A 27,167-nucleotide genomic window follows, 5' to 3' on the forward strand; every position below is an offset into this window, starting at 1 on the left:
TCTCGGATTCTCCAGTATCTCAGTTTAGGGATTGTTGGTCCCATGTAGGTACCATATAAAGGCAGGTTATTCCTTTTTCTCATTTCCTTTTGTCTTCTACCTTTTTTAAAATCTCATGTTTTCTGACCGATTCCTTTCATTTCCGTTTTTCTATCTGATCGATTCTAGATGAATCATTTCAGCGGCGACCCGACCGTTCATTCGCCAATCAGTCGGGTTCCTGAACTCGGTGGGCGTTAGGACCGCAGCGCAGTCGCTCCCGCAAATAAAGCTTGGAATTTTTTTTGCAATTTGAGCAAGATTTGAAGGAGCTGCAGCGTCTCCGAACGACGGGGCGGTGACACCTTGCAGTTAGTGAACAAGCCAGTGTGGACGAGGTTGCAATGAAAAGCGGGCTGAGGTGGTTCTAGCTCTGGCTCAACCTGGACTTTTGTCATGGCTCTCGCTCTGTGGCTCTTTTCTGTCTGCTCTCTCCCGGCATTGGCAGCTCATCCCAGGGGGCAGGGAACCTCTACCCTGACTTTCGTTTTCGATGTGACCGGCTCCATGTACGATGACCTGCTTCAGGTGATGGAGGGAGCAGCTAAAATCCTGGAGAGTACATTGGACAGAGCCAGCACTCCAGTATCTAACTTTGCACTGGTGCCTTTCCATGACCCAGGTGAGTGATCGAACTAGTGAAAAAGATGGAGTTTATGGAGACGTGGGAGGGAGAATAGGAGAGGGAAAAAAGTAAGCAAGCGAAGAAGGTAAGCATGAATGAGGGTGCGCAGGTCTTAGAGAGGGGCGAATGAAAAAGGAATGGGTTAATGCCCCATGGGGTTTTTCCTCTTGAGTTTCCTCCTCTCGTTTCTCTTCTCACCTCAATTCTCTCCTGACAGCATGGATTCATTCTGATGCAGGGTGAGCTCAGACTAGTTACAGTATGATTCGAGACAGATTTAAATCTGTGTTTCCCATTTCTTTGTAAACAGCAAAGGAAAACACATAAAAAGTGTCCACAATGAAATAATTTTGCAACACGAGAATAATTTATCTAACAGTAAAATATAAGATCAAAGACTGTAAACAATGTCTTTCTCCTTCCCCTTTGAAAGTGCTGCCTTCGGTTGGGATTTGCTTCCAGGGATTGTTGACCAATTTATTCTTGCCGTTGGTTCGGTTTTTACATTTAAATCGTAATAGAAATAGTAATTATATTGACTGAGATGGTCTTGGGGTGCCGAGGAAAGGAGAGGAGGTAATATTCTTATATAATCGATTCCAGCAACGGGTTTCTTGATAGTAATCGAGATCTGGAGTCGCGTTGAATACTCTCCCTTTCCTACCTCGCGGAGCTGCTGCCTGGCTGGGGATTATCAAACGAACTCAGCAGAAGACTGGAAATTGGAACCATCAGTAGGCAAGACTTTTCAGTCTGCCCATAAACCCCTTTGTGGGGGAGAACAAAGTAAAGATTTCCAAAAGTTGGTACTCCATTTATGGCAATAAAAAGTGTAGTAGCGAGGTACATGCGGAAAATTTGCAAGCATGCGATCTAAACGAGAGGAATCACGAAGATATTTTATAATTAGAGATAACGGAGTGGTGAGAACCTAAACAGGTCTTGTTACAGGAAAGCTGAATTCTTTTAAATTCAATTATATTTGATTAATTTAAAGAGAAATATGTAGCAGATGTTGGAATCTGGTTTTGTTTTTAATTCCTTCATTCATCGCCTGAGTGGGGAAAGATGGCTGGGGGATGGGGTGGAGAGCTGAGTTTAATACAGGGTTCCTGATGGAGGTGTGCCTGTCTCACCAGGGGATGGGGCGCTATCAGGGTGAAATTCAACTTGAACGTAAATGTTGCTTTGTACCTTAAGTAGCGTTAGAGCGGATGTGAAAGTGCTCTTTCCTGTATTGTTGCTAAGATTGGAATGGCAGTGAATATATTGGTATCCATTGGTCTTCCCTTTTTCTTACTTTTTACAACTGCGAGGAGTCGACGATCTACATACAGTAAGCGTGTCACCATCTGTATCTTCACGACTTAGTGTTTGCAATTAAATAGAAATTTAAAACTGTAGGACTCTTGACGTTGTTAATTCGGAAAACTTGTGTGGGATCTGCAAGCGAGAAAAATATGTGGGAATAAAAGTTTCTAAAAAGTGGTAAATCTATCAGCCTTGATATCACAAAGAATGCAGGATAAACTCAGCAGGTCTGACAGCACCTGTAGAGAAAGAAACAGCTGCTAGACTGGGTCTGCAGCCGTGTTGAGGGAACAAACAAGGGGGAACGATATACTTGATCTCATCCTTACCAATGAGCCAGCTGCAGATGCATCTGTCCATGACTGTATTGGTAAGAGCAACCACTACACAGTCCTTGTGCAGATATAGTCCCACCTTCACATTGAGAATAACCTCCATTGTGTTGTGTGGCACTGTCACCGTTCTAAATGGGGCAAACTTTGAACAGATCTACTAATGCAAGACTAGACATCCATGAGGTGCTGTGCACCAACAATAGCAGTTGAACTGTATTCCTGCACAATGTGCAACCACACAGCTGAATATATCCTCCACTGAACCACCACCATTAAGCCAGGGGAACAATCCTGGTTCAATGGAAAGTGCAGGAGAACATGCCAGGAGCAGCACCAGGCATATCTCTCAATTGTATTTCGTTTCTAATTATAAAATATCTTCGTGATTCCTCTCATTTAGATCTGAAGCTTGTGAAGTTGGGGAAACCAAGCAGAGGCTTGGGCACCGCTTTGTGGAACACCTGTGCTTGGTTCGCAACAAACAACTGCACCCCCCAATCGTGAACCACTTCAACTTGCCCCACCAATTCCTTAGACAACATGTCCATCCTGGGCCTCCTGCAGTGCCACAACGATGCCACCCGAAGGAACAGCAACCTCATATTTCGCTTGGGAACCCTGCAGCCCAAGGGTATCAATGTGGACTTCCCAAGCTTCAAAATCTCCCCTGCCCTAACCGCATCTCAAAACCAGCCCAGTTTGTCCCTGCCTCCCTAACCTGTCCTTCCTCCCACCTATCCCCTCCTCCTACATCAAGCTCCACCTCCATCTCCTACCTACTAGCCTCATCCCTTCACCTGTCCGTCCTCCCTGGACTGACCTATCCCCTCCTTAACTCCCCACCTTCACTGGCTCCACCCCCGCCTCTTTGACCTGTCAGTCTCCTCTCCACCTATCTTCTTCTTTATCCATCTTCTCCCTATTTCTTTCAGAATCATCTTCCCCTCCCCCATTTCTGAAGAAGGGTCTAGGCCCAAAATGTCAGCTTTTCTGCTCCTGTGATGCTGCTTGGCCTGCTTTGTTCATCCAGCTCTACACCTTGTTATCTCAGATTCTCCAGCATCGGCAGTTCTTACTATGTTAGAAAATAGCTTCTGTTTCATACTTTTGACAGCGGCAGCAGAGGAGCAAGAGAGCATACAATAAGAGACCCAATGCCAAAACACAAAGGGATTGTTAATAGTGGAGAAAGGGAAAAAATCATAATGGTGTAAATTAAGGTGTGAATGGAAGAGAACTGGGGTCCTAGCTACTAAGTGTGAATTAAGCAAGATATGACTGGAGTACAGGTGGAGGACAGAATGTAAGAAAAATGTAGAGAAGACATAAATTGATCAGTTTCTGAAGTTACTGAATTTAATGATGAGACCTTGAGGCCTAAACAACCTAAGGGTAAAATTAGGCATTGTTTCTCGAGTGCTCAGCATCCAGCATCCCTGGTGGACTTTGCAGAACACCGTAAGATTTATGATGTTGTGAAACGAGAAAGGGTTCAGTAAAGATTTATGAGAAAGTTCCCAGGGTTGGAGGTTTTGAACTACAGGGACAGGCTGAATAGGCTGTGGCTATTTTCACTGGTGTGTTGGAGGTTTATAAAATTATGGGGTGCATGGCTAAGGTAAATAGGCAAAGTCTTTTCCCCAGGGTGGGGGAGTCCAAAGCTAAGGGGCATAGGTTTAAGGTGAGAGGAGAATGATAGAAAAGTAACCGAAGGGGGACAATTTTCATACAGACAGTGTTGCGTATACGGAATGAGATGCCAGAGGAAGTGGTGGAGGCTGGTACGATTACAACATTTTTGAATTGTTTTACTCCACTATTAACAATCCCTTTGTGTTTTGCATTGGGACTCTATACTGTATGCTCTCTTGCTCCTCCACTGTCCCTATCAGAAGTATAAAACATAAGGATGGGTGTATGAATAAGAAAGGTTTCGAGGGATATGTGAAAAATGCCAGCAAATGGGGCTAGGTTTATATAGGATATCTGGTCGGCATGGATGAGTTGGACTGAAGGATCTGTTTCAGTGCTATATATCTCCATGACTCCATATTTGAGCAGAATTAGGCCATTAGGCCCATTGAGTCTGCTCCTCTATTTGTTCATGGCTGATATGTTTCTCACCCCCATTCTTCTGACTTTTTCCATTTGATCCCCTTACAAATCAAGAACATATGTATCTGTATCTTAAATATACTCAGTGACTTAGCCTCACAGCCTTCTGTGGCAATGAGTTCCCCAGATTCACAACCCTCTGACTGAAGAAATTCCTCCTCAACTCAGTTTGAAAGGGTCGTGCCTTTTGTTCCTCGTCTCTCCGACTTGTAGAAATATCTTCTCTGCATCCACTCTGTCCAAGCCTTTCAGTATTCTGTAAACTTCAATAAGATCTCTCCTCACCCTTCTTAGCTCCACAAGTGAAGAACCAGGGTCCTCACATGCTCCTCATATGACAAGCCCTTCATTCCCAATATCATTCTTGTAAACCACCTGTGAACCCCCTCCAAGGACAGCACATTCTTCTGTAGATATGGGATCAGAATCTGCTCACAGTATTCCAAATGTGGTCTGACCACAGCCTTATAGAGAATCAGCAGTATATCATTTCTTTTGTATTCCAGCCTTCTTGAAATGAATGCTAACATTCCATTTGCCTTCCTAACTGCCAAATGAACCTGCATGTTAACCTTAAGTGAACACTGAACTAGGACACCTAAGTACCTTTTGAGTTTCAGATATCCAAATCGTTTCCACATTTAGAAAATTGTCTATGCCTCTTTCTTTCCTACCAAAGTACATTATCTTACATTTTCCCACATTGTATTCCATCTCCCATATTTTCACCCACTCATCTCACCTGTCCAAGTCATTCTGAAGACTCCTCATCTCCTCAATACTACCTGTCCTTCCACCTATCTTTGTGTTATTTGCAAAGTTGGCAACAATGCTCTCGGTTTCTTTGTCCATATTGTTAATGTATAATGTGAATAGTTGTGGTCCATCACTGACGGCTGCAGAACTTCACTCGTCAACTACTACCATCCTGAAAAAGAACCCTCTATCCCCATTTACTGCCTTCTGCCAGTCAGCCATTCTCTAAGCATGCCATTAACTTGTCCCTAACACTTAGGGCTGCTATTTAGCAGCCTTCTGTGCTGCAGTTCCAAAACTGCTGGAGAAACTTGGCAGGTCTGGCAGTATCTTAGGGGAGTCGCCGAACTCAAAATTTAACTCCACTTTCTCCCCACAGATGAAGCCACACCTGTAATTTCTGTTTTATTTCAGACCTCCATGATGTTAGAAGGCATAATCCTGACCTCTTGCTCAGTTGCCATTTCAAAAAACTCCTTGCTCTCAAGCAAACATTTCTGTCCTAGGCCTGCTGTAATGCTCCAACATACCACAACCAAGGTCTCAACACTGAATTCAATAACTTCAGAAACCGAGCCCTTTACATCTGCTTTCCAATTTCCTTAGATTCTTCCTACCCTCCCCATTTGTCTCCACAGCATGTCATGTTTATAACTTGGTTATTTTGCACTTATTAGTCACAAGAATGAATTCTTTTCTTTCACACCTTATTTTACACATTATTCACACGTCTTTTTTTCTCCACTATTAACAACACCTTTGTGTTTTGCATTGGGCTTCTGTACTATCTGTTCTCTTGCTCCTCCTCTGCCTCTGTCAAAATTATACAAGTGAAGTTATTTTTCAACACCTTTCAGTTCTGAAGAAATTATACCAGGTTCAAAATGTTAAGTGTTTCTCTCTCCACAGATGCTGCCAGGATTCCTGCGCTTCTCCAGCATTCTTTGTGTTTGTTTCAGATTTCTAGCATTATTTCCCCTTTTATTAGCTGTGGTATCACCTCAGTTTAAAAAGAACATAGAATGAGATAAAGATTTATTGGTAAATCAGAGGACTGGGAAGGTTTTAAAAATCAATAAAAGATGACCAAAAGAAAAGGAGAACATAAACTCTGAGGGTAAACTTACAAGTAATATCGAAATAGACAGCATGAGCATCTTTTAAGATCATAAAAATGAAGAAAGAAGCCAAAGTAAATATAGGATCCTTAAAAATGAGATTCCAGAAACAGGCATGAGCCAGGAAATGGCAGACAAGTTGAATAAATACTTTGTGCTTCAGTCTTAACAGTAGAAGACAGTATTCATATTCTAAAAATTACTAAATATTCATGGAGCAGAAGGAGGAGTGGAAATAAATACAAAATTATCATTAGACAAAAGGTGCTCAGAAAGCTAATGGGGCTAAATACTGATAAGTCATCTGGACTCGGTGATTCTAGTGTATTAAAAGTAGCTATATAGATAGTGCATGTATTGGTAGTAATTTCCCAGGAATCCTCAGATTCTACAAAAATCCCAGAGGATTGGAAAACTGCCAATCTTTTTTTCATAAAATGAAGAAGACATAAAACAGGTGGCCAGTTAACTTAACACCTGTTGCAAAGGAGTTAATGATAAATGATTTAATAGCAAAGTATTTAGAGTTAAATACTATAATCAAGCAGAGTCAGAAACAAGCAGGATAGATAAGGGGGATGCAATGGATGTAATTTATTTGGATTTTCAGAAGGTGCCTGATAAGGTATCACTTATTGGGCTACTTAGTAAGATAAGCACCCATGATGTTGGAGAAAGTATTTATGTGCATTGATAGAGATCGGCCATTAATAGAGTTGGGATAAGGTGGACATTTTCAGGATGGCAAATTATAATTAGTAACCTAAGTGATGTGCCAAAGGGATCAATGCAGGGGCCACAGTTATTTACAATATATATTAATGATTTGGATGAGGTAATAGAACATACTATAGCCAAATATGCAGATGACATAAAAATGATTAGAAGGTTGTCGTGAAAATGACACAAAGAGACTGCAGAGGGATATAGTATCAGAGATAATGGGAACTGCAGATGCTGGAGATTCCAAGATAATAAAATGTGAGGCTGGATGAACACAGCAGGCCAAGCAGCATCTCAGGAGCACAAAAGCTGACGTTTCGGGCCTAGACCCTTCATCAGAGAGGGGGATGGGGGGAGGGAACTGGAATAAATAGGGAGAGACGGGGAGGCGGACCGAAGATGGAGAGTAAAGAAGATAGGTGGAGAGAGTGTAGGTGGGGAGGTAGGGAGGGGATAGGTCAGTCCAGGGAAGATGGACAGGTCAAGGAGGTGGGATGAGGTTAGTAGGTAGCTGGGGGTGCGGCTTGGGGTGGGAGGAAGGGATGGGTGAGAGGAAGAACCGGTTAGGGAGGCAGAGACAGGTTGGACTGGTTTTGGGATGCAGTGGGTGGGGGGGAAGAGCTGGGCTGGTTGTGTGGTGCAGTGGGGGGAGGGGATGAACTGGGCTGGTTTACGGATGCAGTAGGGGAAGGGGAGATTTTGAAACTGGTGAAGTCCACATTGATACCATATGGCTGCAGGGTTCCCAGGCGGAATATGAGTTGCTGTTCCTGCAACCTTCGGGTGGCATCATTGTGGCAGTGCAGGAGGCCCATGATGGACATGTCATCAAGAGAATGGGAGGGGGAGTGGAAATGGTTTGCGACTGGGGGGTGCAGTTGTATGTTGCGAACTGAGCGGAGGTGTTCTGCAAAGCGGTCCCCAAGCCTCCGCTTGGTTTCCCCAATGTAGAGGAAGCCGCACCGGGTACAGTGGATGCAGTATACCACATTGGCAGATGTGCAGGTGAACCTCTGCTTAATGTGGAATGTCATCTTGGGGCCTGGGATGGGGGTGAGGGAGGAGGTGTGGGGACAAGTGTAGCATTTCCTGCGGTTGCAGGGGAAGGTGGTGGGGTTGGAGGGCAGTGTGGAGCGAACAAGGGAGTCACGGAGAGAGTGGTCTCTCCGGAAAGCAGACAGGGGAGGGGATGGAAAAATGTCTTGGGTGGTGGGGTCGGATTGTAAATGGCGGAAGTGTCGGAGGATAATGCGTTGTATCCGGAGGTTGGTAGGGTGGTGTGTGAGAACGAGGGGGATCCTCTTGGGGCGGTTGTGGCGGGGGCGGGGTGTGAGGGATGTGTCGCGGGAAATGCGGGAGACGCGGTCAAGGGCGTTCTCGATCACCGTGGGGGGAAAGTCCACCCCAACCTTCAGTTCACCTGGGCCATCTCCAGCACATCCCTCACCTTCCTGGACCTCTCAGTCTCCATCTCAGGCACCCAGCTTGTAACTGATGTCCATTTCAAGCCCACCGACTCCCACAGCTACCTAGAATACACCTCCTCCCACCCACCCTCCTGCAAAAATTCCATCCCCTATTCCCAATTCCTCCGCCTCCGCCGCATCTGCTCCCACGATAAGACATTCCACTCCCGCACATCCCAGATGTCCAAGTTCTTTAAGGACCGCAACTTTCCCCCCACGGTGATCGAGAACGCCCTTGACCGCGTCTCCCGCATTTCCCGCGACACATCCCTCACACCCCGCCCCCGCCACAACCGCCCCAAGAGGATCCCCCTCGTTCTCACACACCACCCTACCAACCTCCGGATACAACGCATTATCCTCCGACACTTCCGCCATTTACAATCTGACCCCACCACCCAAGACATTTTTCCATCCCCTCCCCTGTCTGCTTTCCGGAGAGACCACTCTCTCCGTGACTCCCTTGTTCGCTCCACACTGCCCTCCAACCCCACCACACCCGGCACCTTCCCCTGCAACCGCAGGAAATGCTACACTTATCCCCACACCTCCTCCCTCACCCCCATCCCAGGCCCCAAGATGACATTCCACATTAAGCAGAGGTTCACCTGCACATCTGCCAATGTGGTATACTGCATCCACTGTACCCGGTGCGGCTTCCTCTACATTGGGGAAACCAAGCGGAGGCTTGGGGACCGCTTTGCAGAACACCTCCGCTCAGTTCGCAACAAACAACTGCACCTCCCAGTCGCAAACCATTTCCACTCCCCCTCCCATTCTCTTGATGACATGTCCATCATGGGCCTCCTGCACTGCCACAATGATGCCACCCGAAGGTTGCAGGAACAGCAACTCATATTCCGCCTGGGAACCCTGCAGCCATATGGTATCAATGTGGACTTCACCAGTTTCAAAATCTCCCCTTCCCCTACTGCATCCCTAAACCAGCCCAGTTCATCCCCTCCCCCCACTGCACCACACAACCAGCCCAGCTCTTCCCCCCCACCCACTGCATCCCAAAACCAGTCCAACCTGTCTCTGCCTCCCTAACCGGTTCTTCCTCTCACCCATCCCTTCCTCCCACCCCAAGCCGCACCCCCAGCTACCTACTAACCTCATCCCACCTCCTTGACCTGTCCGTCTTCCCTGGACTGACCTATCCCCTCCCTACCTCCCCACCTACACTCTCTCCACCTATCTTCTTTACTCTCCATCTTCGGTCCGCCTCCCCGTCTCTCCCTATTTATTCCAGTTCCCTCCCCCCATCCCCCTCTCTGATGAAGGGTCTAGGCCCGAAACGTCAGCTTTTGTGCTCCTGAGATGCTGCTTGGCCTGCTGTGTTCATCCAGCCTCACATTTTATTATCTTGCAGAGGGATATAGACAGGTTTAGTAAATGGGCAAAACTTGGCAGATGGAATACAATATGAGAAAATATGAAGTTATGTACCTTGGCAGGAAGAATTAAACAACTTAATATTATTTAAGTGGAGAGAAACTGCAGAAAGGTACAAGATAGAGAGATTTGAAGGTCCTGTCCATGAATCTCAAGAAGTTCATAGCAAAGTTCAGTGGGTAATAGGGAAGACCAATGGAATATTAACCCTTATTTCAAAGGGAGATTTTGCTAAAACTATAAAGGCACTAATCAGATATATAAAAATGATAGCTTGATTATTTATCTCACAACTGCTTGTGGAAGTTAGGTGTTCAGGAATTGGCAGCAAAACTCAAGCAACAGCACTCATGATATTTTGCACACTGCTGAGAAATCAGGAACATAATTTGAGCAATCTCTGGGAGGGTGATTTGTACGTGGCACAGTGAATGAATGTGCTGATAACTCAAATGGTCAAGAACATACCTACTGGTGGATGATGTACAGGAGCCACCTATGAATTTTTGTGTTAAAAATGTGGGTCTCAGTTTGCACTGAGGTCATGGTGATTGAATCCGGAAACAGTGCTATGATCTAAATTGCTTACAGATTTCCTCCCAATTTAACCGAAATAAAGGTTGGAGACTTTTGATTCACAATATAGAGTGGATCCTGAAAAGTGTTTAGTCCATTGTTGATTCATGAATAAAACCTAAAGTTTAAAATTGAGAAACAGATTACTTTGGTTGCTGAAAATTTAAAGTAAAAATGTGTGGTGACAATACTCAGCAGATTATCTGTCGAGAAGAAACAGTTGATGTTTCGGGTCAATTTTTTTTTCATCAGTTATAATGAAATGTCATGGACTTGAATAATTAACACTGCTTCTTTAGCGGTGGTGACATTGCAGTGTACAAGTACTTGGTCTGTCTCCCTACATCACAATAGTGACTCCACTTAAAATACTTTTTGCATTCCAAAGAAAAGTTGTTGGGATTCTTGCTACAGATGTCACCAAATTTGCTCAGTTTTTCCAACACTTCTTTATTTTAATTTGATTTCTAGCAGCTGTGGTGCTTTGCTTTTACTCAAAAATATTTAATTGATTGTAAAGGGCTTGCGGAAGTCTTGGTAGCATGAAAGACACAAAAGATCTACATGCCCCTTATTTTAAAGATGGCGTGATACTGGCAATATGTGCTGTCAGTGGGGCCTGGTGCTGTGCAGTATACTCAATGCTTTAAATACAAATGGCAAACTCAGCAATGCCAAGCTGATTTTTAGCTTCATGAATTAAATGTAAACTCTAGGATCCTTTCACCAAGGGAAAATCTACAGGCTTGAAGCACTTGACTGGTGACATCCTTTATTTCATTCACAGGATGAGGGTGTTGCTGGCTAGGTGGCATTTATTGCCCATTCCCAACTGCCCAGAGTGCAGTTAGGAGTCAACCATATTGCTATGCGTCTGGACTCATCTATAGGATAGACCAGGTTTAGATAGCAGTTTCCTTTACTGAAGGACATTAGTGAACCAGATGGGTTTTTCCCCAACAATCAGCAATGGATTCATGATCATCATTAGGCTCTTAACTCAAAATTTTTTAAAACTGAATGCAAATTCCACCATTTGCTATGGCGGGATCTGAATCAGGTCCTCAGAGTGTTCTCTAGATTAACAGTCCAGTGATAATACCACTAGGCCATTGCCTCCTCTTACATGGAAGGTGAAAGGAGAAATAAAGATTTGTTCTCATATTGGACCATCAGTAAAATACAAAATAACATTCTTCAACATAAAGTTTTATTGCAGTGCACTTGTCATTGCTTTCTCAACAGACATGGCAACCATTTTTACTGCAAGATCCAAAAGACAGTGAAGAGATTAAAAAAAATCCCACAATCTGTATTTGGGATGAGGGATGAAAGATATTGAAAACTAAAGTAGTGGGAATTTGAAGTGGAACACATCAAATAAAAGGTATTTACCAGAGGCAGCAGAGAGTTGGCATGGATTGATGAGCTGGGCTCCTTTTGTACGGTAATGACTCTATTTCTTAGAGGAACCTTTCACTGGTGAGGACTCCGAGGTGGAATGCCTGATCTTTGGATAAAGTTGGATTTAATATCTTCTCCAAAGGATGATAGCTCCAAAAATGCAGAAATTCCTTAGCACTACAAAATGTTAGTCTAGATTATATGTTGATATCTTGCAGTAGTTCTTATTATTCCATTTTTGATGAAGATGTGAAAGCATTTCTCAACATGTGAAGGTTGTTATCATACAGTGATTGTCCCTCAATTTGAGGGTATCGCCTATTCAGAATGGTTTCAGCTTTGGGTTCTTTATGTAACTGGAATTGTTGGATTTTTGACCTGCAAATCTTTTGGGCATATGGGACATCAATGTCCCATGAGGCAGGGGGATCAGAATTCAGGATTTACTTCCTTTTATTTGCTCCTTTGCTACTTTGCCTCATCGTTAACATGTTTTGACTCAAAGCATGATGTAGCTTAATAGATAGGTTGTTGCCATTTTGAATGATTGGTAACAAACTCCTCTAATCATAAACATCTATGTTGTCATGCTTTAAGGAAACATTCAGAGTAGAATGCAATATTTTCTGTATGCACCCCTCAAATGTTGGTCTTTTGGAAGTTGAGAGAAATGCTTCTCAATCATGTGGATGCATTATCTAATCCATTTCAGTTGGATTTGTGGGACCTTCAAAAGGAAGCTCTGACACAGAAACAGGAATAGGCCACTCAGCCCATAGAATCTGCTCCACCATTTAATGTGATCATGGCTGATTGAACAGTAGCTTTTACCCATACTATCCCCAACACCATTTGTGCCATTAATAATTAATGATTTATCAACTTCTACTTTAAATGTAGTCAGAGACTGAATTTCTACACCCTACCAAGGTACAGAATTCCAAATATTTACCACCTTCTGAATTTAAAAAATCTAATCTCGATCCTCAATGACATCCACCATAATTTTAAACTATGGACCATGGTCATTGACTCCATAACCAGGAGTAGCATTTTACCTGCATCTACCCTATGTATCCCTTTAAGAATGTTGTGGATTTCAATAAGATCTTATCCTTTGAAACTCTTGAGACTACAGGATCAGTTTGTCCAATCTCTTTATTGTGCAGTCACGCCATCTCAGGAATAAATCTAGTAAACCTTCATTACACTCCCTCTATGGCAATAATATCTTTTCTATGAAAAGGAAACCTAAATTGCATAGCATACTCCAGATGTAGTCTAACCACCTCCTGCACAATTGATGCACAACTTCATTACTCCTGTATGAAAATCATCTTGCTACAAAAACTAACAGTCCATTAGCCTTCCTAATAGCTTGTTGCATCCGAGTATCAGCCGTCACCAACTTACTGGCAAAATTATCCATGTCCCTTTGTACATCTATAGTTTCCAACCTCTTACTATTTAAGAAATATTGTGCACATGTCTAAGTCCTACCAAAGATTCCATCTATCATGTTCTTGCCCATTACTAAGCCAGTCATATCATCCTGAAATGTTTTACAGCTTCCTTACAACACACATTCCTGCTTAGCTTTGTACCATATACAAATTTGGATGTATTACAGTTGGTCCACACATCATATCATTGGTATACATTGTGAACAGCAGTGGGCCAAGTACTGATTCTCGGGTTACTCCACTAGTCACAGCGAGTCAACCTGAGAATGTCTTATTTATCCCTACTCTCTGCTTTCTGCCTGTTAATGCTAAGACCATCCCAGTACATCATGTACTATGCACATTAACTTTAATAAATAAGCATGTGTGTGGGACCTTATCAAAAATCTTCTGAAAATCCAAATATACTATGTCCATCGACTCACTTTTATCAGTGTTGTTAGTAATAGCCTCAAAAAACTCCACGTTTGTCAAACATGATTTTCTATTCACAAATCCATTTTGACAATGCCTAACCAGATTATTTCACCCAAGTGTCCATTTATCTTGTCCTACATGACAGATTCAAGCATTTGTACTGCTGACAATTCTACAGTTGCTTGTTTTTGTCCTCGGTCCTTTCATAAAGGATGGTGTGACATGTGTAAGCTTCCAATCCGCCTAAATTATTCCAGAAGCTACAGAATTTTAGAAGATTACCAATGTTCTGACTATCTTTACAGCTACTTCCTCCAACACTCTGGATAGTGATGTAAACCATCAGATCCCAGGGACTTAGCAATTATCAACCCCACTTTTTCTCCACTATAACCTTCTGACCAATAACAATTTCCTTCAATAATTCATTCTCCCCAGTCACTTGAATCTCTACTTCTGGGAGAGTTCTTGTACGTTTCTCAGAGAAAACAGACACAAAGTAATCATTTAGCTTCTCTGACATTTCTCTAATTGCTGACATTTCTCTAATTATAAACTTTCCTGACTCTGCTTTTATTTGACTCATATTTGTCTGAGACAAAATATTTATTTTTTATATGCCTGTGGAAGCTTTTATCATCAATTATTACATCTTTTGGTTGGTTTGGATTTGTACTGTATTCTTCCTTTTCTCATTGATTTCTTGGTTCTTCCTTCTCTAACAGCTTCTCAATCCTCGTTTTGGGTGAGGGTTTCTGTCTATTTTATACATCTATCTTTTATTGATATTTAATTTTCTTTGGTTGACTGAACTCTTTTGAGTTTTTGCATCTCAAAACAATGTACAGTTACTGTAAGCCATGTACTATGCCTTTAAACACTGTACATTGTCTATGTACAGTCATGCCTTTTAATGTATTTTCCTAATCTAGTTCGGCCAAGTTAGCTTCTTGCTTTCATAATTTTCTTTATACAAATATAACAACCTTGGTTCAGATTGAACTATCTCACTGTCAAACATAACGTAACATTCTAACATAGTGTGGTCACACATCTCTGAAGGTTCTTTTACAACAAGGGTACTGATTAGCCCTTTCTCATTACATTACACTAGATTCAAAACACCCTGTCATCTAGTCTGCTTTTCAACATGGTGGCCTAGAAAACCATCCCATACACAATCCAAAAGTTAGTGCTCCACAGCTTTAGTTGTCAATTTATTTACCCAGTCCATATGCAAACTAAAGTCACAGTCTTTGTCATCAGGCAAATCAAAGGAAAATGTTAACACCAATGCCTTCACTGTTTTCATCGACCTGCCACAAAAGTTGATTCACTAAATCATGACACTGTATGGATTGTTCTACAGTGATACGGATGTCCAAGAAATGTCTTCACAGTACTGCAACTGCTTCATAAAAGGGACATCTGAATCAGACACTTGTAAAAATCTGGACTGGTGTCAAAAGCTGTGTGATAGCTCTCATGCTTTTTATAAGCTACCTGACAGTGGTTATTCATGTCAAAGATCAACTGCCTCGGGTATAGGTATTAATTACCTCCTAAATGAAACACATTGTGCCAGTCATCTCCATGCTAAAACTAAACTGAGCACCATAAGTGAGCAAAGGTGACACAGTGAAACATGAAATTGCAAAATCCCATTTATGTTATTGTTCACTTTACATCATTTATAAGGATTGGTCCTCTTCACTACACTACACTACACCCCCTCCCTCACTGTCTTTTTACATCTGACTGAAAAGAAAGTGATTTGACTTTGCCTAAATTTTTTTCAACTCCAGCTGGTTAAATCTATCGCTGATATTTCCTCCAGGTACAGCGCCACAGTAGTTTAATGAGATATTTGATCCTCCTCTTGTTGCTTTGACTTGCCTCCTTTTCATCGTCAAATATCTACCCAGTCCTTTCTGAAACTGTTGATAGATTTATTACAGGTGAGGGAAGAGAATGAAAATCAGTGTCTCAAAGTACTTCCCTAGTAACTGTAAAAAATGTATATTTTTGGCTGGAAGTTTTCAAAAATCTAGAGATGATTAATGAAATACATGCCTATTAATGAGCATATCAGCCAACAAATACTGCCTGAAACATGAATCTGCAAATGTTGCTGCTGTTTGACATCACTGTATCACTTGCTTCAAACAAGTGGCATCTCAACCCAGTTGTGAAATCTAATACATTTATCTTGTATTTTTACATAAACACCAAACAATTAATGTAAAAAGACAAGTAGCCAGCAATTAGCGATAACAAAGTGTGGAGCTGGATGAACACAGCAGGCCAAGCAGCATCTTAAGAGCACAAAAGCTGACGTTTTTGGCCTAGACCCTTTTCTGATGAAGGGTCTAGGCCCGAAACATCAGCTTTTGTGCTCCTAAGATGCTGCTTGGCCTCCCGTGTTCATTCAGCTCCACACTTTGTTATCTCAGATTCTCCAGCATCTGCAGTTCCCATGATCTCTGATCACAATTTTAACCTCACTGCGAAGCTTCTTCCAGGATGCCTAACCTGAACAAGTTACCCTCCTCCCTCCGGACCAACCTCAGGGGATCTCTCTCTCACTGCAACTCTCTTCGGCCTTGAAACTGTTTGACCATGTCCTGAAGCAAACCAGGTACCACAGCCACATCACCTTCCTCAGCACCTGCCTATGGAACCAGGTCATCCCCAATGGACTACAGTCCACATTCAAGCCTTCCCAATTTGGCCCCAACCATGACCATATCTACATCCAGAACATTGACAGCCTTCAGAAGCGTTTCCCCCTGCGAGTCCTGAAACACACTCGCAGCCATGCATCTCCAGGCACTGCAATCTAGCCTTCCCCAGCTCAGAGTCTCTCCCAGACCTGCAAAGGACCTCTCCTGTTTTTTTTATCCTCCATAGGATCCACAAGCTAAACACACAGTTCTACTCAGCTTTACTGGAGACCAAAAACCGTAAGTACAACAAACTCACTGCTTCCTGCCACCTTAAACAGGATTCCTCCACCTGCCAACTCCCCAGCTTGACCCTGCACCTCCCCGATAATGTACCCACCACCACTAGTCATGAGGCCACTGCCGGTGAACCCACCGATGACGTCACATCCGCCACCACCGGAATCCACTTCCGGAATCGCGAATTCGACCGCTGCTGTAGCCACCGCCTCCACTTCTACAATGAACACCACAAACATCACCGTCACCGCTGCTGCTGCCGCCCACCGCCAACGCAACTCTGCCCACCGCCGATGCCAGCAGCATTCCGCCCACCGTCGACAGAACCCCGCTCACAGCCGACACCAACATCGCTCTGCCCACAGCCCGCAACCCCAGAGAAGACAGCCCCCACATTGAGCCCTGCTGAATTTTCACCATCCCCCCCAGAACTCCCCCTGACGGGGGACGAATGGTCAGTCCTCAGCAAGGGGCTCACCTTTGTCCCCCTCCACCCACACATCAACGAATACCAGTCACATTGGGACATGGAGCAGTTTTTCCGCTGCCTCCGTCTCCATGCTTACTTCTCTAACCTTTTCTGATGAAGGGTCTACGCCTGAAATGTCAACTTTTGTGCTCCTAAGATGCTGCTTGTCCTGCTGTGTTCATCCAGGTCCACACTTTGTTACCTTGGATTCTCCAGCATTGGCAGTTCCCATTATCTCAGCCAGCAGTTAGTGTTTATTTGTGTGCTGGCTCCTTGGTTTATGGCTTTGGGTGTAGTACCTTTAGGTATCAATCAGCTTGACTTCCTGTATTAACATTCTCATAGCTTTTGAGGTTGGTTGGCCTGCTGAGCTGGTTTGTTGTTCCATAGACATTTCGCTACTATACTTGGTAACATCCTCAATGCAGCCTCTGATGAAGCGTCAGTGTGTTTTCCTGCCTGGCTTTTAAACTCTGGTGTCCATTGCGATGGGTTGCCTCATTTCCAGCTTTCCTCCATAGTGGAATGTACATGGGGTCGAGTTCGATGTGTTTATTAATAGCCTGCTTCGTGGAGTGCCATACTTCCTGTATGGCCTATCATGGACAGGACCAATGTCATCTACAAGATCCCCTGCAGAGACTGCGAGAAACACTACATCGGACAAACAAGATGGATACTAACAACAAGAGTACATGAACACCAACTGGCTACAAAAAGACCCGATCAATACTCACTCATCACAATCCACATGGACAAGGAGAACCACGACTTCAACTGGGACAACACCAAGATCCTGAGACAGGCTAGACAGACATAAGCACGAGAATTCCTGGAAGCATGGCACTCCATGAAGCAGGCTATTTCTGCAGTAGCATCCTGCTGCTACTGAGTGTCAGTACTGGAGAGAATGGATGCTTGTGGATGTAGTGCTAATCAAGCAGGCTGCTTTATTCCCAATGGCATCAAGCTTCTTGAGTGCAGTTGGGGGCTGCACTCACCTAGGCAAGTGGGGAGAATTCCACCACATTCCTGACTCGTGCCTTTAGATGGTGGACAGGTTTTGGGGAGTCAGGAGGTGTATTACTCACTACAGTATTCTTATCCTCTGACCTGCTCTTGTAGCCACTGTGTTATGTGGTGAGTCCAGCTGAGTCTGGTCAATGATAAATCTCAGGATGTTGATCATGAAGGATTCAGTGATGGTAACACCATTGAATGTCATGGGCGATGGTTAGATTGTCTCTTATTGGAGATGGTCATAGATTTGAATTTGTATGACATAATTATTACCTGGCACTTATCAGCCCAAACCTGGATATTGTCCAGATCTTGGTGCATTTGAACATGCACTGCTTCAGTATCTGAGGAGTCACAAATAGTGAACATCTGCACTTCTGACTTTATGATGGAGGGTAGGTCATTGATGAAGCAACTGAAGATGGTTGGGCCTAAGACACTATCCTGAGGAACTCCTGAAGATATGTCCTGAAGCTGAGAAGACTGACCTCCAGCAAGCACGACATCTTTTAATGCAAGAGAAGTGAGTCTGGTAGGCAGACGCTTACTTTTTCAGCTTGGATTTGGGTATAGCATAACCCCAATACAAGGTCCAACGTTGAAACTGCACTTAACCTCTCCAGTATTTCATAACTTTAGAAGTATTAATTTTCATTGAGAAAATTGACGCAATCCAATTTTTTAAAACATTGGCAAATTGCTTGGGAATGAATTTGTTACAGTTTAATTGCTTTTGTCACTGTACCCATTGTGACTGCTGCCAGGCAGACAACTGCAATAGAACATAGAATTCCTACAGTGTGGAAACAGGCCCTTTGGCCCAACAAGTCCACACCGACCCTTGGAGCGTCCCACCCAGACCCATCCCCTTATAACCATTCTACGCTACGCATCCCTGAACACTGTGGGCAAGTTAGCATGCCAATCTGCCTAACCTGCACATCTTGGGGCCGTAGGAGGAAACCAGTGCAAAGCCACACAGACATGGAGAGAATGTGTAAACTCCACACAGACAGTCGCCCAGGAGGGTGGAATTGAGTCCAGGTCCCTGGCGCTGTGAGACAGTAGTGCTAACTGCTGAGCCACTAAGCCAAAGAAGAAGTAGAACTGGAGATTGTTGACTGTTCCAGTTAGGTTAGATTAGATTACATTCCCTACAGTGTGGAAACAGGCCTTCGGCCCAACAAGTCCACACCGCCCCTTGAAGCATCTCACCCAGACCCATCCCGCTATATCCCACACACCCCTGAACACTGCGGGCAATTTAGCATGGCCAATCCACCTAACCTGCACATCTTTGGACTGCGGGAGGAAACCGGAGTACCTGGAGGAAACCCATGCAGACACAGGGAGAATGTGCAAACTCCACACAGACAGTCACCCGAGGCTGGAATCGAACCCAGCTCCCTGGTGCTGTGAGGCTGCAGTGCTAACCACTGAGCCACCGTGCCGCCAAATATAATGCCAGTCTAAATTGTAAGAACCCATGGGGGTTTTCTGTTCTCAGCTTTTTTAATCAACATGTTCATAAATGCTATAAAACATGGTTGGACTAAGTCGGTCTTGAACCCAGGCCTCCTGGCTTAGAGGTGGGGATGCTACCACTGCTTGACAGTGCCATATAATTAGTGGTTGTTATTTTAATAAAATTGTGTTCACAAATGTTATGACAACTCTCCAGGGCAGGTGGGATTTAAACGCAGACCATTTTGCCGAACGGCACTGATGTTGCCACAAGTCCCTTTGCGTTAATGTTTTTTTAAGTCAAACAGTTCGTGCTTGCCTCTGAACAGATGAGACTTAAACCCAGGCCTTCCGACGCAGAGGTAAGGGTACTATCATTATGCTACAGCAGCCTTTAAGTACTAACAAGGTCTGAGTTGCTTATCTTCTGAGTTCACATGAAAACATACATTTTCAGGCTAGCCCAAGGCCATTTTATGTTTTATCAATTTTATTCAACCATCTGAATCAAATTTTCACTTTTGTTATGGCACACCTGCAAGACAGTGGGTCATGAAACTAAACCTCTAGCCAACATGGTACGGACACTACCACTGCGTCATAAGAATCCCATTATTGTTATTTACAACTGTAGTTTCAATCATTTTTTAAAATGATTCCGTTTATGTGTTATGAAACAAAAAGGGTAAGGTATGGAATATTTGCGTTGTAAAGAAAGGCTGGGACTTCTTTCAGCGGAGCCTAGGAAGTTGAGAGAGGTGATCTTATAGAGGTTTATAAAATCATGAGGGGTATAGATAGGGTTAATAGTAGGTGTCTTAACAGTAGTAGTAAGGGGAGGTTGTGCCTGACAAATCTGTTAGAATTCTTTGAAGAGGTAACATGTATGTTAGACCAGGGAAACCCAGTAGATGTTATCTATCTAGACTTCCAAAAGGCCTTTGATACAGTGCCTCACGGGAGGCTGCTGGGCAACGTGAGGGCCCATGGTGTTCGAGGTGAGCTACTGGCTTCGATTGAGGATTGGCTGTCTGACAGAAGGCAGAGAGTTGGGGTTAAAGGCTCTTTTTCGGAATGGCAACCGGTGACGAGTGGTGTCCTGCAGGGTCCAGTGTTGGGGCCACAGCTGTTCACCTTGTATATTAATGATCTGGATGAAGGGACCGGGGGCATTCTGGCGAAGTTTGCCGATGATACGAAGATAGGTGGACAGACAGGTAGTACTGAGGAGGTGGGGAAGCTGCAGAAAGATTTAGACAGTTTAGGAGAGTGGTCCAGGAAATGGCTGATGAAATTCAATGTGAGTAAATGTGAGGTTTTGCACCTTGGAAAAAAGAATACAGGCATGGACTATTTTCTAAACGGTGAGAAAATTCGCAAATCAGAAGTGCAAAGGGATCTGGGAGTGTTGGTCCAGGATTCTCTAAAGGTTAACTTGCAGGTAGAGATCATAATTAAGAAAGCAAATGTAATATTGTCGTTTATCTCATGGGTTGGAATATAAAAGCAGCTATGTGCTTATGAGGCTTTACAAAGCTCTAGTTAGGCCCTATTTAGAATACTGTGTCCAATTTTGGGGCCCACACCTCAGGAAGGACATACTAGCCCTGGAGCGTCTCCAGCGGAGATTCACACGGATGATCCCTGGAATGGTAGGTTTAACGTATGATGAATGGCTAAGGATCCTGGGATTGTACTCATTAGAGTTTAGAAGGTTGAGAGGAGATCTAATAGAAACTTACAAGATAATGAATGGCTTAGAAGGGGTGGACGCTAGGAAGTTGTTTCTGTTAGGCGGGGAGACTAGGAACCGTGGGCACAGCCTTAAAATTAGAGGGGGTAAATTTAAAACTGTAATGAGACAACATTTCTTCAGCCAGAGAGTGGTGGGCTTGAGGAATTCATTGCCACGGGGTGCAGTGGAGGCCGGGACGTTAGATGCCTTCAAGGCAGAGATCGACAAATTCGTGATCTCACAAGGCATCAAGGGCTACGGGGAGAGTGCAGGGAAGTGGAGTTGAAATGCCCATCAGCCATGATTTAAATGGCGGAGTGGACTTGATGGGCCGAATGGCCTTACTTCCACTCCTATGTCTTATGGTCTTTTCCCTAGGGTGGGGGATGTCAAGACTAGGGTATATACTTTTAAGGTGAGAGAGATTTAAAAAAAGACACGCAGGGCAAATTCTTTACATAAAGAGTGGCTCACTTGTGGAATGAAATTTCAGAGGAACTGGTGGATGTGGGTACAGTTACAACATTTAAAAGATATTCGGATAAAAACATGAGTAGGAAAGATTTGGAGGGATATGAGTCAGGAGCAGGCAGGTGGCATACGTTTGGTTTAGAATTATGTTTGGCATGGTCTGGTTGGACCGAAGGGTCTGTTTCAGTGCTGTATGACTCTCTGACTCTGACATCTGGATCACAGGACATTGAAACTAGGCTTTCTATCCAGCGACAGGACAATGCTCATGCATTCTCATGGTGATATGTTTACAATCTCATAATTAATAATCAGGATGATATTTGTCATCCCTAAAAGTGAAGTAAAGTAAGTAGATACATACCCCAGTTGGGCTCTTGTGTTGTAGTGGTAATGTCCCTAACCTCTCAGCTAGAAAATTCTGGGTCAACTCTTACCTAGCCCAAATGTGTGTCTGAACAGGTTGACTTTTATTTAAAACATATCCTATTTTAAAAGCAACTATTAACAGCCACTTTGGATCCACAGACATTATTTCTGCTGTTAACTTTATTATTCACTCTTTCCTTTTTAAAATATTTTTGAAAACTCATCTCTGATCTTCCTTTGGTCATCTTTGCTAACTTCTCCTCCTGTGGCCTGGTGTGAGTTGTTCTTATGCTTATGAGTTTAAGTGTTTAAAGTGTGAAATAAATGGTATTCATATGTATACTCAATTGGATTAAATTGGAGTTGAATCAATTTTTTTCTCTCTATTCATTGAGGGGATGAGGGCATTGCTGACGAAGGCAGCATTTATTTCCCATCCCTAATTGCCCAGAGGGCAGTTCAGAGTCAATCATATTGCTGTGGGTCTGGAGTCACATGTAGGCCAGACCAGGTAAGGATAGCAATTTCCTTCCCCAAAAGACATTAGTGAACCAGATGGGTTTTTCATGACAATCGGCAATGGATTCATGGTCATGATTCAACTCTTAATTCCAGATATTTATTGAATTCAAATTCCACCATCTGCCATTGTGGGAGTCCAACGATAATACCACTAGGCCATTGCCTAGCAACCATGAACCTACCTTCAATTTCCTTTTGAGTGAAAGAAATTTGCCATTCTTACCTGGTCTGGCCTACATGTGACTCCAGACTCACAGCATCGTAGTTGACTCTTTATTGTCCACTGAAATGTAATCCGCTTGGTTCAAGGGCAACTGCAGATGTATTAGATGCCACATCCCATGAAGAAACACAACAAATGTTAGAAGGGCTGATTGTTCCTCATCTGTAGAAACATTCAATAGGAGCAAATAGTGAATGTTCAATGGACTTATAGTATCAGAGACTACTTAATTCACAATTGACTCTGTCCCTGACTGAACTTTTAACATAGTGATGTACTGATAATGTCTCCAGTAATCCAGGACCCCAGCCTGATGTCCTGAGGATGCCACCACAGTAGTTGGTGGAATTTAAATTTATGAAATGAAATTTTGAATTGAAAGGTAGTCGTAGTAACCATGAGCCTATCTTCAATTTCCTTTTGAGTGAAAGAAATATGCCATTCTTACCTGGTCTGGCCTACATGTATCTCCAGACCCACAGCATAGCAGTTGACTCTTTATTGTCCTCTGAAATGTAAGCCACTTGGTTCAAGGGCAATTACAGATGTAATATATGCCACATCCCATGAAGAAATACAACAAATGTTGGAAGGGCTGATTGCTCCTCATCTGTAGAAGCATTCAATAGGAGCAAACAGTGAACACTCAAGTGACCACTGCCTTTGCTTCTTCACTCGCCAAGTCCAAAAATTGCTAGGCACCGCCCATTTTAAAACTTAAAGTAGGAGAGGTTGAAGCTCCAGTGTAGTGATTTTGATCATGAGCTGCGTTAAATTAGCCAGTCCTATCTGTACTGGAGATAGAAATAAGGTCAGATTCCCGGACCATGGTCATTCCCCTCCATCCAGGCATTCAGCTCTGGGTTATATTGTTTTATACTTCAGCTCCTCAGAATGTACAACGTGCCCTCCACAAAGGGGGGAAATTTAATGGGAAAATTTATACATCGCAGCACGAGAAAAAAAACTTTCTGCTTGACCTTTTAACCATGTGCATATTGTGATGCTAAAGAGTTTGTTTTACAAGCATATGGCAGAACCCAGTGTGCAAGGCAAAAGAGCCACAACTCAAAATGCATCTCCTCCTGAGTTGTCCATTCGTAGGGCGCAATCAATTACAAGCATCTTCTGTCTACGAACACTAGTTAGTCGAAAATTGGGCGTGGAGTTACCCCCGATTTGTTCCATTATTTGGTGGCCATGGCTGATTTTTCTTTTAGAAAGCTTTCAAACATGTATGGGAGAAGTTTGAGAAGGAGTTGTGCTCGAAATATTTTTCCTCCTCACCAGAATCATACCGCTAATTGTTCTGCCACAGGTTGAAGTCCAGTGAAGACACACACACCATCAAGCTCCGAAACTTGCATTCACTCAGCACCATTGGGCACGGTAATAAAGTGTGAAGCTGGATGAACACAGCAGGCCAAGCAACATCTCAGGAGCACAAAAGCTGACGTTTCGGGCCTAGACCCTTCATCAGAGAGAGGGTCTAGGCCTGAAACGTCAGCTTTTGTGCTCCTGAGATGCTGCTTGGCTTGCTGTGTTCATCCAGCCTCACACTTTATTATCTTGGATTCTCCAGCATCTGCAGTTCCCATTATCACCATTGGGCACGGTATGGATGACTTCGGCTCCATGTAAACAAAACTTTGATCGCATTCCTTGAATAAGACTTTCATAGCAAGATCAGTAACCCAAAGTCTGCGCTTGCGTCGCCCTCGTGCTGCAATTTTAAAATTCAACCGAACCATCCGGGAGGTATCCAATCAGAGGGCACCGAGTGCCCTCAAGAGGCGGGAACTATCTGCCCGGTGTCAATGGCAAAGGCACGTGGCATTCACGTTGAGGAAGATGACAGCCTTGTACTTCAGTGGGTGAATAGCATCGATTGGACTGCAACAAACCGTGAAAAGAAAGTCCAGGACCAGTCCGCGCAGCGACCCAAGTAGGACTGTTCATGTTCGCTGAAATTACGTTTGATAATTTAAACGTGCACAAGACAGGAACCTTAAAAAAACGTTAACGGACTATCCTTTGGCAATAAGTCGTTTCGTGGATTCATAGCTCCCCCACAGCCCCTTTGGAAACAGCAAATTGTCGTAGTGGCGGCAAGGTTCCAAGACAACCTCCCAAACAACGATTTACAAATCTAATTCACACTGGATTTCCATCCTGTTGCCCTTTGAAAGTCAGATCCCAAATTGACTGAGGTAGCTGTTGATAGAAAGCGGCACGGTGGCTCAGTGGTTAAAACTGCAGCCTCAGCACCAGGGACCCGGGTTCGATTCCAACCTCCGGCGTCTGTCTGTGTGGAGTTTGCGCATTCTCCCCATATCAGCACGGGTTTCCTCCCACAGTCCAAAGATGTGCAGCCTGGGTGGATCGGCCATGCTGCCCGTAGTGTTCAGGGTTGTAGGGAGTTGGGTTTGGGTGGGATGCTTCAAGGGTCGGTGTGGACTTGTTGGGCCGAAGGGCCTGTTTCCCCACTGTAGGGAATCTTTAAAAAAAAAGTGTACCGTCTGTCAGCACAGATGTAATTTCAGTGTGGGGACTGTTGTGTTTCCAGTGAGGGCATCTGCCTTTTGTAATGGTAAACGTCCAGTTCTTTCAAATGCCTTGTGTGACACGTCAGTTTTAGACCGGGGTTTTTGGACAAGGAGTGTTAATCGTCCTTTGGATGAATCCATGCCATCTCTCGGCAAGAGTTAAAATCTGGCTCCTTATGTGGCATTTAGTCTGTGTGTTAGACTGAAGCACCAACTCCAGCAATAAAATCCACAATCTGGATATTGGATTCACAAGAACTGCCAGCCCCACACTTTGTTATTTTGGCATCAACAAACCATTGTTTTGTGTGCCAAACAGAATAACATTTACAGCAAAGATTTATAGTGAATGGGATATATAAATGAACAGTTAGCATAATTTCAGCAGTGCGTGATAAGATTTATTCAGATTTTAATTGCATTGAGAAGACCCAGAGTTTACGAGGTACGAGTGAAAGATGTTGTTGGATTAAGGCTTGTTGGTGATCGTGGAAGCCACTCTCTATTTTAAAATGAGGGCAGTGCATTTTTGAGGCATGTTAAGTATTTAGGCTGATTCTGTTTGAACATGAAACTACAAATAACCAAATGCCATTTACGTTTAAAGTTCTCCTGGTTGACTCCTCTGGGTCATTGCTGGGTGTTCGCCACTTGGAATTGGCAGGGAAATGAGGGGACCAGGCTGAAGAGGTGCAAATGATCTGAAAATGTTGCATTTTGTTAATTTTATTCAAACCTGTTCCTGCCTGAATGTCATTTAGGACAGGGCCAATGCTGATACATTCCATTGATTCACCTGTTGTCCAGACCCAAAGCTGCCAAAGGGGCATTATTGATGTCTGTAGATTAGTAGTCATGTATTACATTGTGAGTTCATGAGAGACTGGTGTTGTACAAGAGGGTTTGAAAAGGTTAAAATCTGAGCAACACTGATATGAGGGATCACATCATCAGGACTTCTCATCCAGCCTTCAATACAGACAAATCCCAAGTTCGTTGTGTAAATAGTTAACAATTGATAATAAAATAATTAGTTTAACTAGAGAAGCCTCAGCATCTCTACGAGTTAGATATGATGAATTATGAAGGGCATCAATATTAGCTTCAACCTTGGAATGTGGCAAATAGTGTGGAATCTGAAGACTTTGCTCTGTTGATGCTGTTTACAACATGACCCTTGGAACAGACCTGAATGGAGAAGTGCAGAAAACATTTAAAAAAATTGTAATTTAAGCCAGTGAGCCAAAGGTCGAAGCTGGGCTGAGAAAACTCAAAATAGGCTTAAAGAAAGATGAAAAAGAAATAAAACTTGGAAACAGCACACAATATTCAGTTTGAACAATTACCCTTCAAAAGTTTCAATCCCAAAGAACCACAAAGCAGAACAGGAACAGCGATGTATGACCATTTAGAATACCTATGGTTTAACAATGATAATTTAGAATCCTGTTGGCACAAGCATGAGGGAGATGACTGCAGAGTTTTGAAAACAGAATTGATTAGAGACTGCATTGTTGCTGAATACCTAATGAATTTATTGCACATTCAAAAGAAGACTTAAATCTGTGAAAAAAATACAGTTAGTCAATAAGAGGTACAAAAGCAAAACAGGACAGTCCTTAGAGGGGAAGAAGAGCCAACG

At 43.5% G+C, this 27,167-nt stretch overlaps 1 protein-coding gene across 1 annotated transcript in view; it reads left to right on the forward strand.

Annotated features, from left to right (window-relative positions):
• Positions 1-379: 379 nt before the first annotated feature.
• Positions 380-27,167, forward strand: part of LOC125465267 (hemicentin-1-like) — a 434,244-nt gene continuing 407,456 nt past the window's right edge. The window contains exon 1 of the mRNA XM_048558547.2: positions 380-661. Within this exon, the coding sequence (XP_048414504.2) occupies positions 436-661 (226 nt within the window). The 5' untranslated portion in view covers positions 380-435. The remainder of the gene's footprint in view (positions 662-27,167) is intronic.

This window comes from Stegostoma tigrinum, chromosome 29, assembly GCF_030684315.1.
Source record: "Stegostoma tigrinum isolate sSteTig4 chromosome 29, sSteTig4.hap1, whole genome shotgun sequence".
NCBI classification, from domain to species: Eukaryota; Metazoa; Chordata; class Chondrichthyes; order Orectolobiformes; family Stegostomatidae; genus Stegostoma; species Stegostoma tigrinum.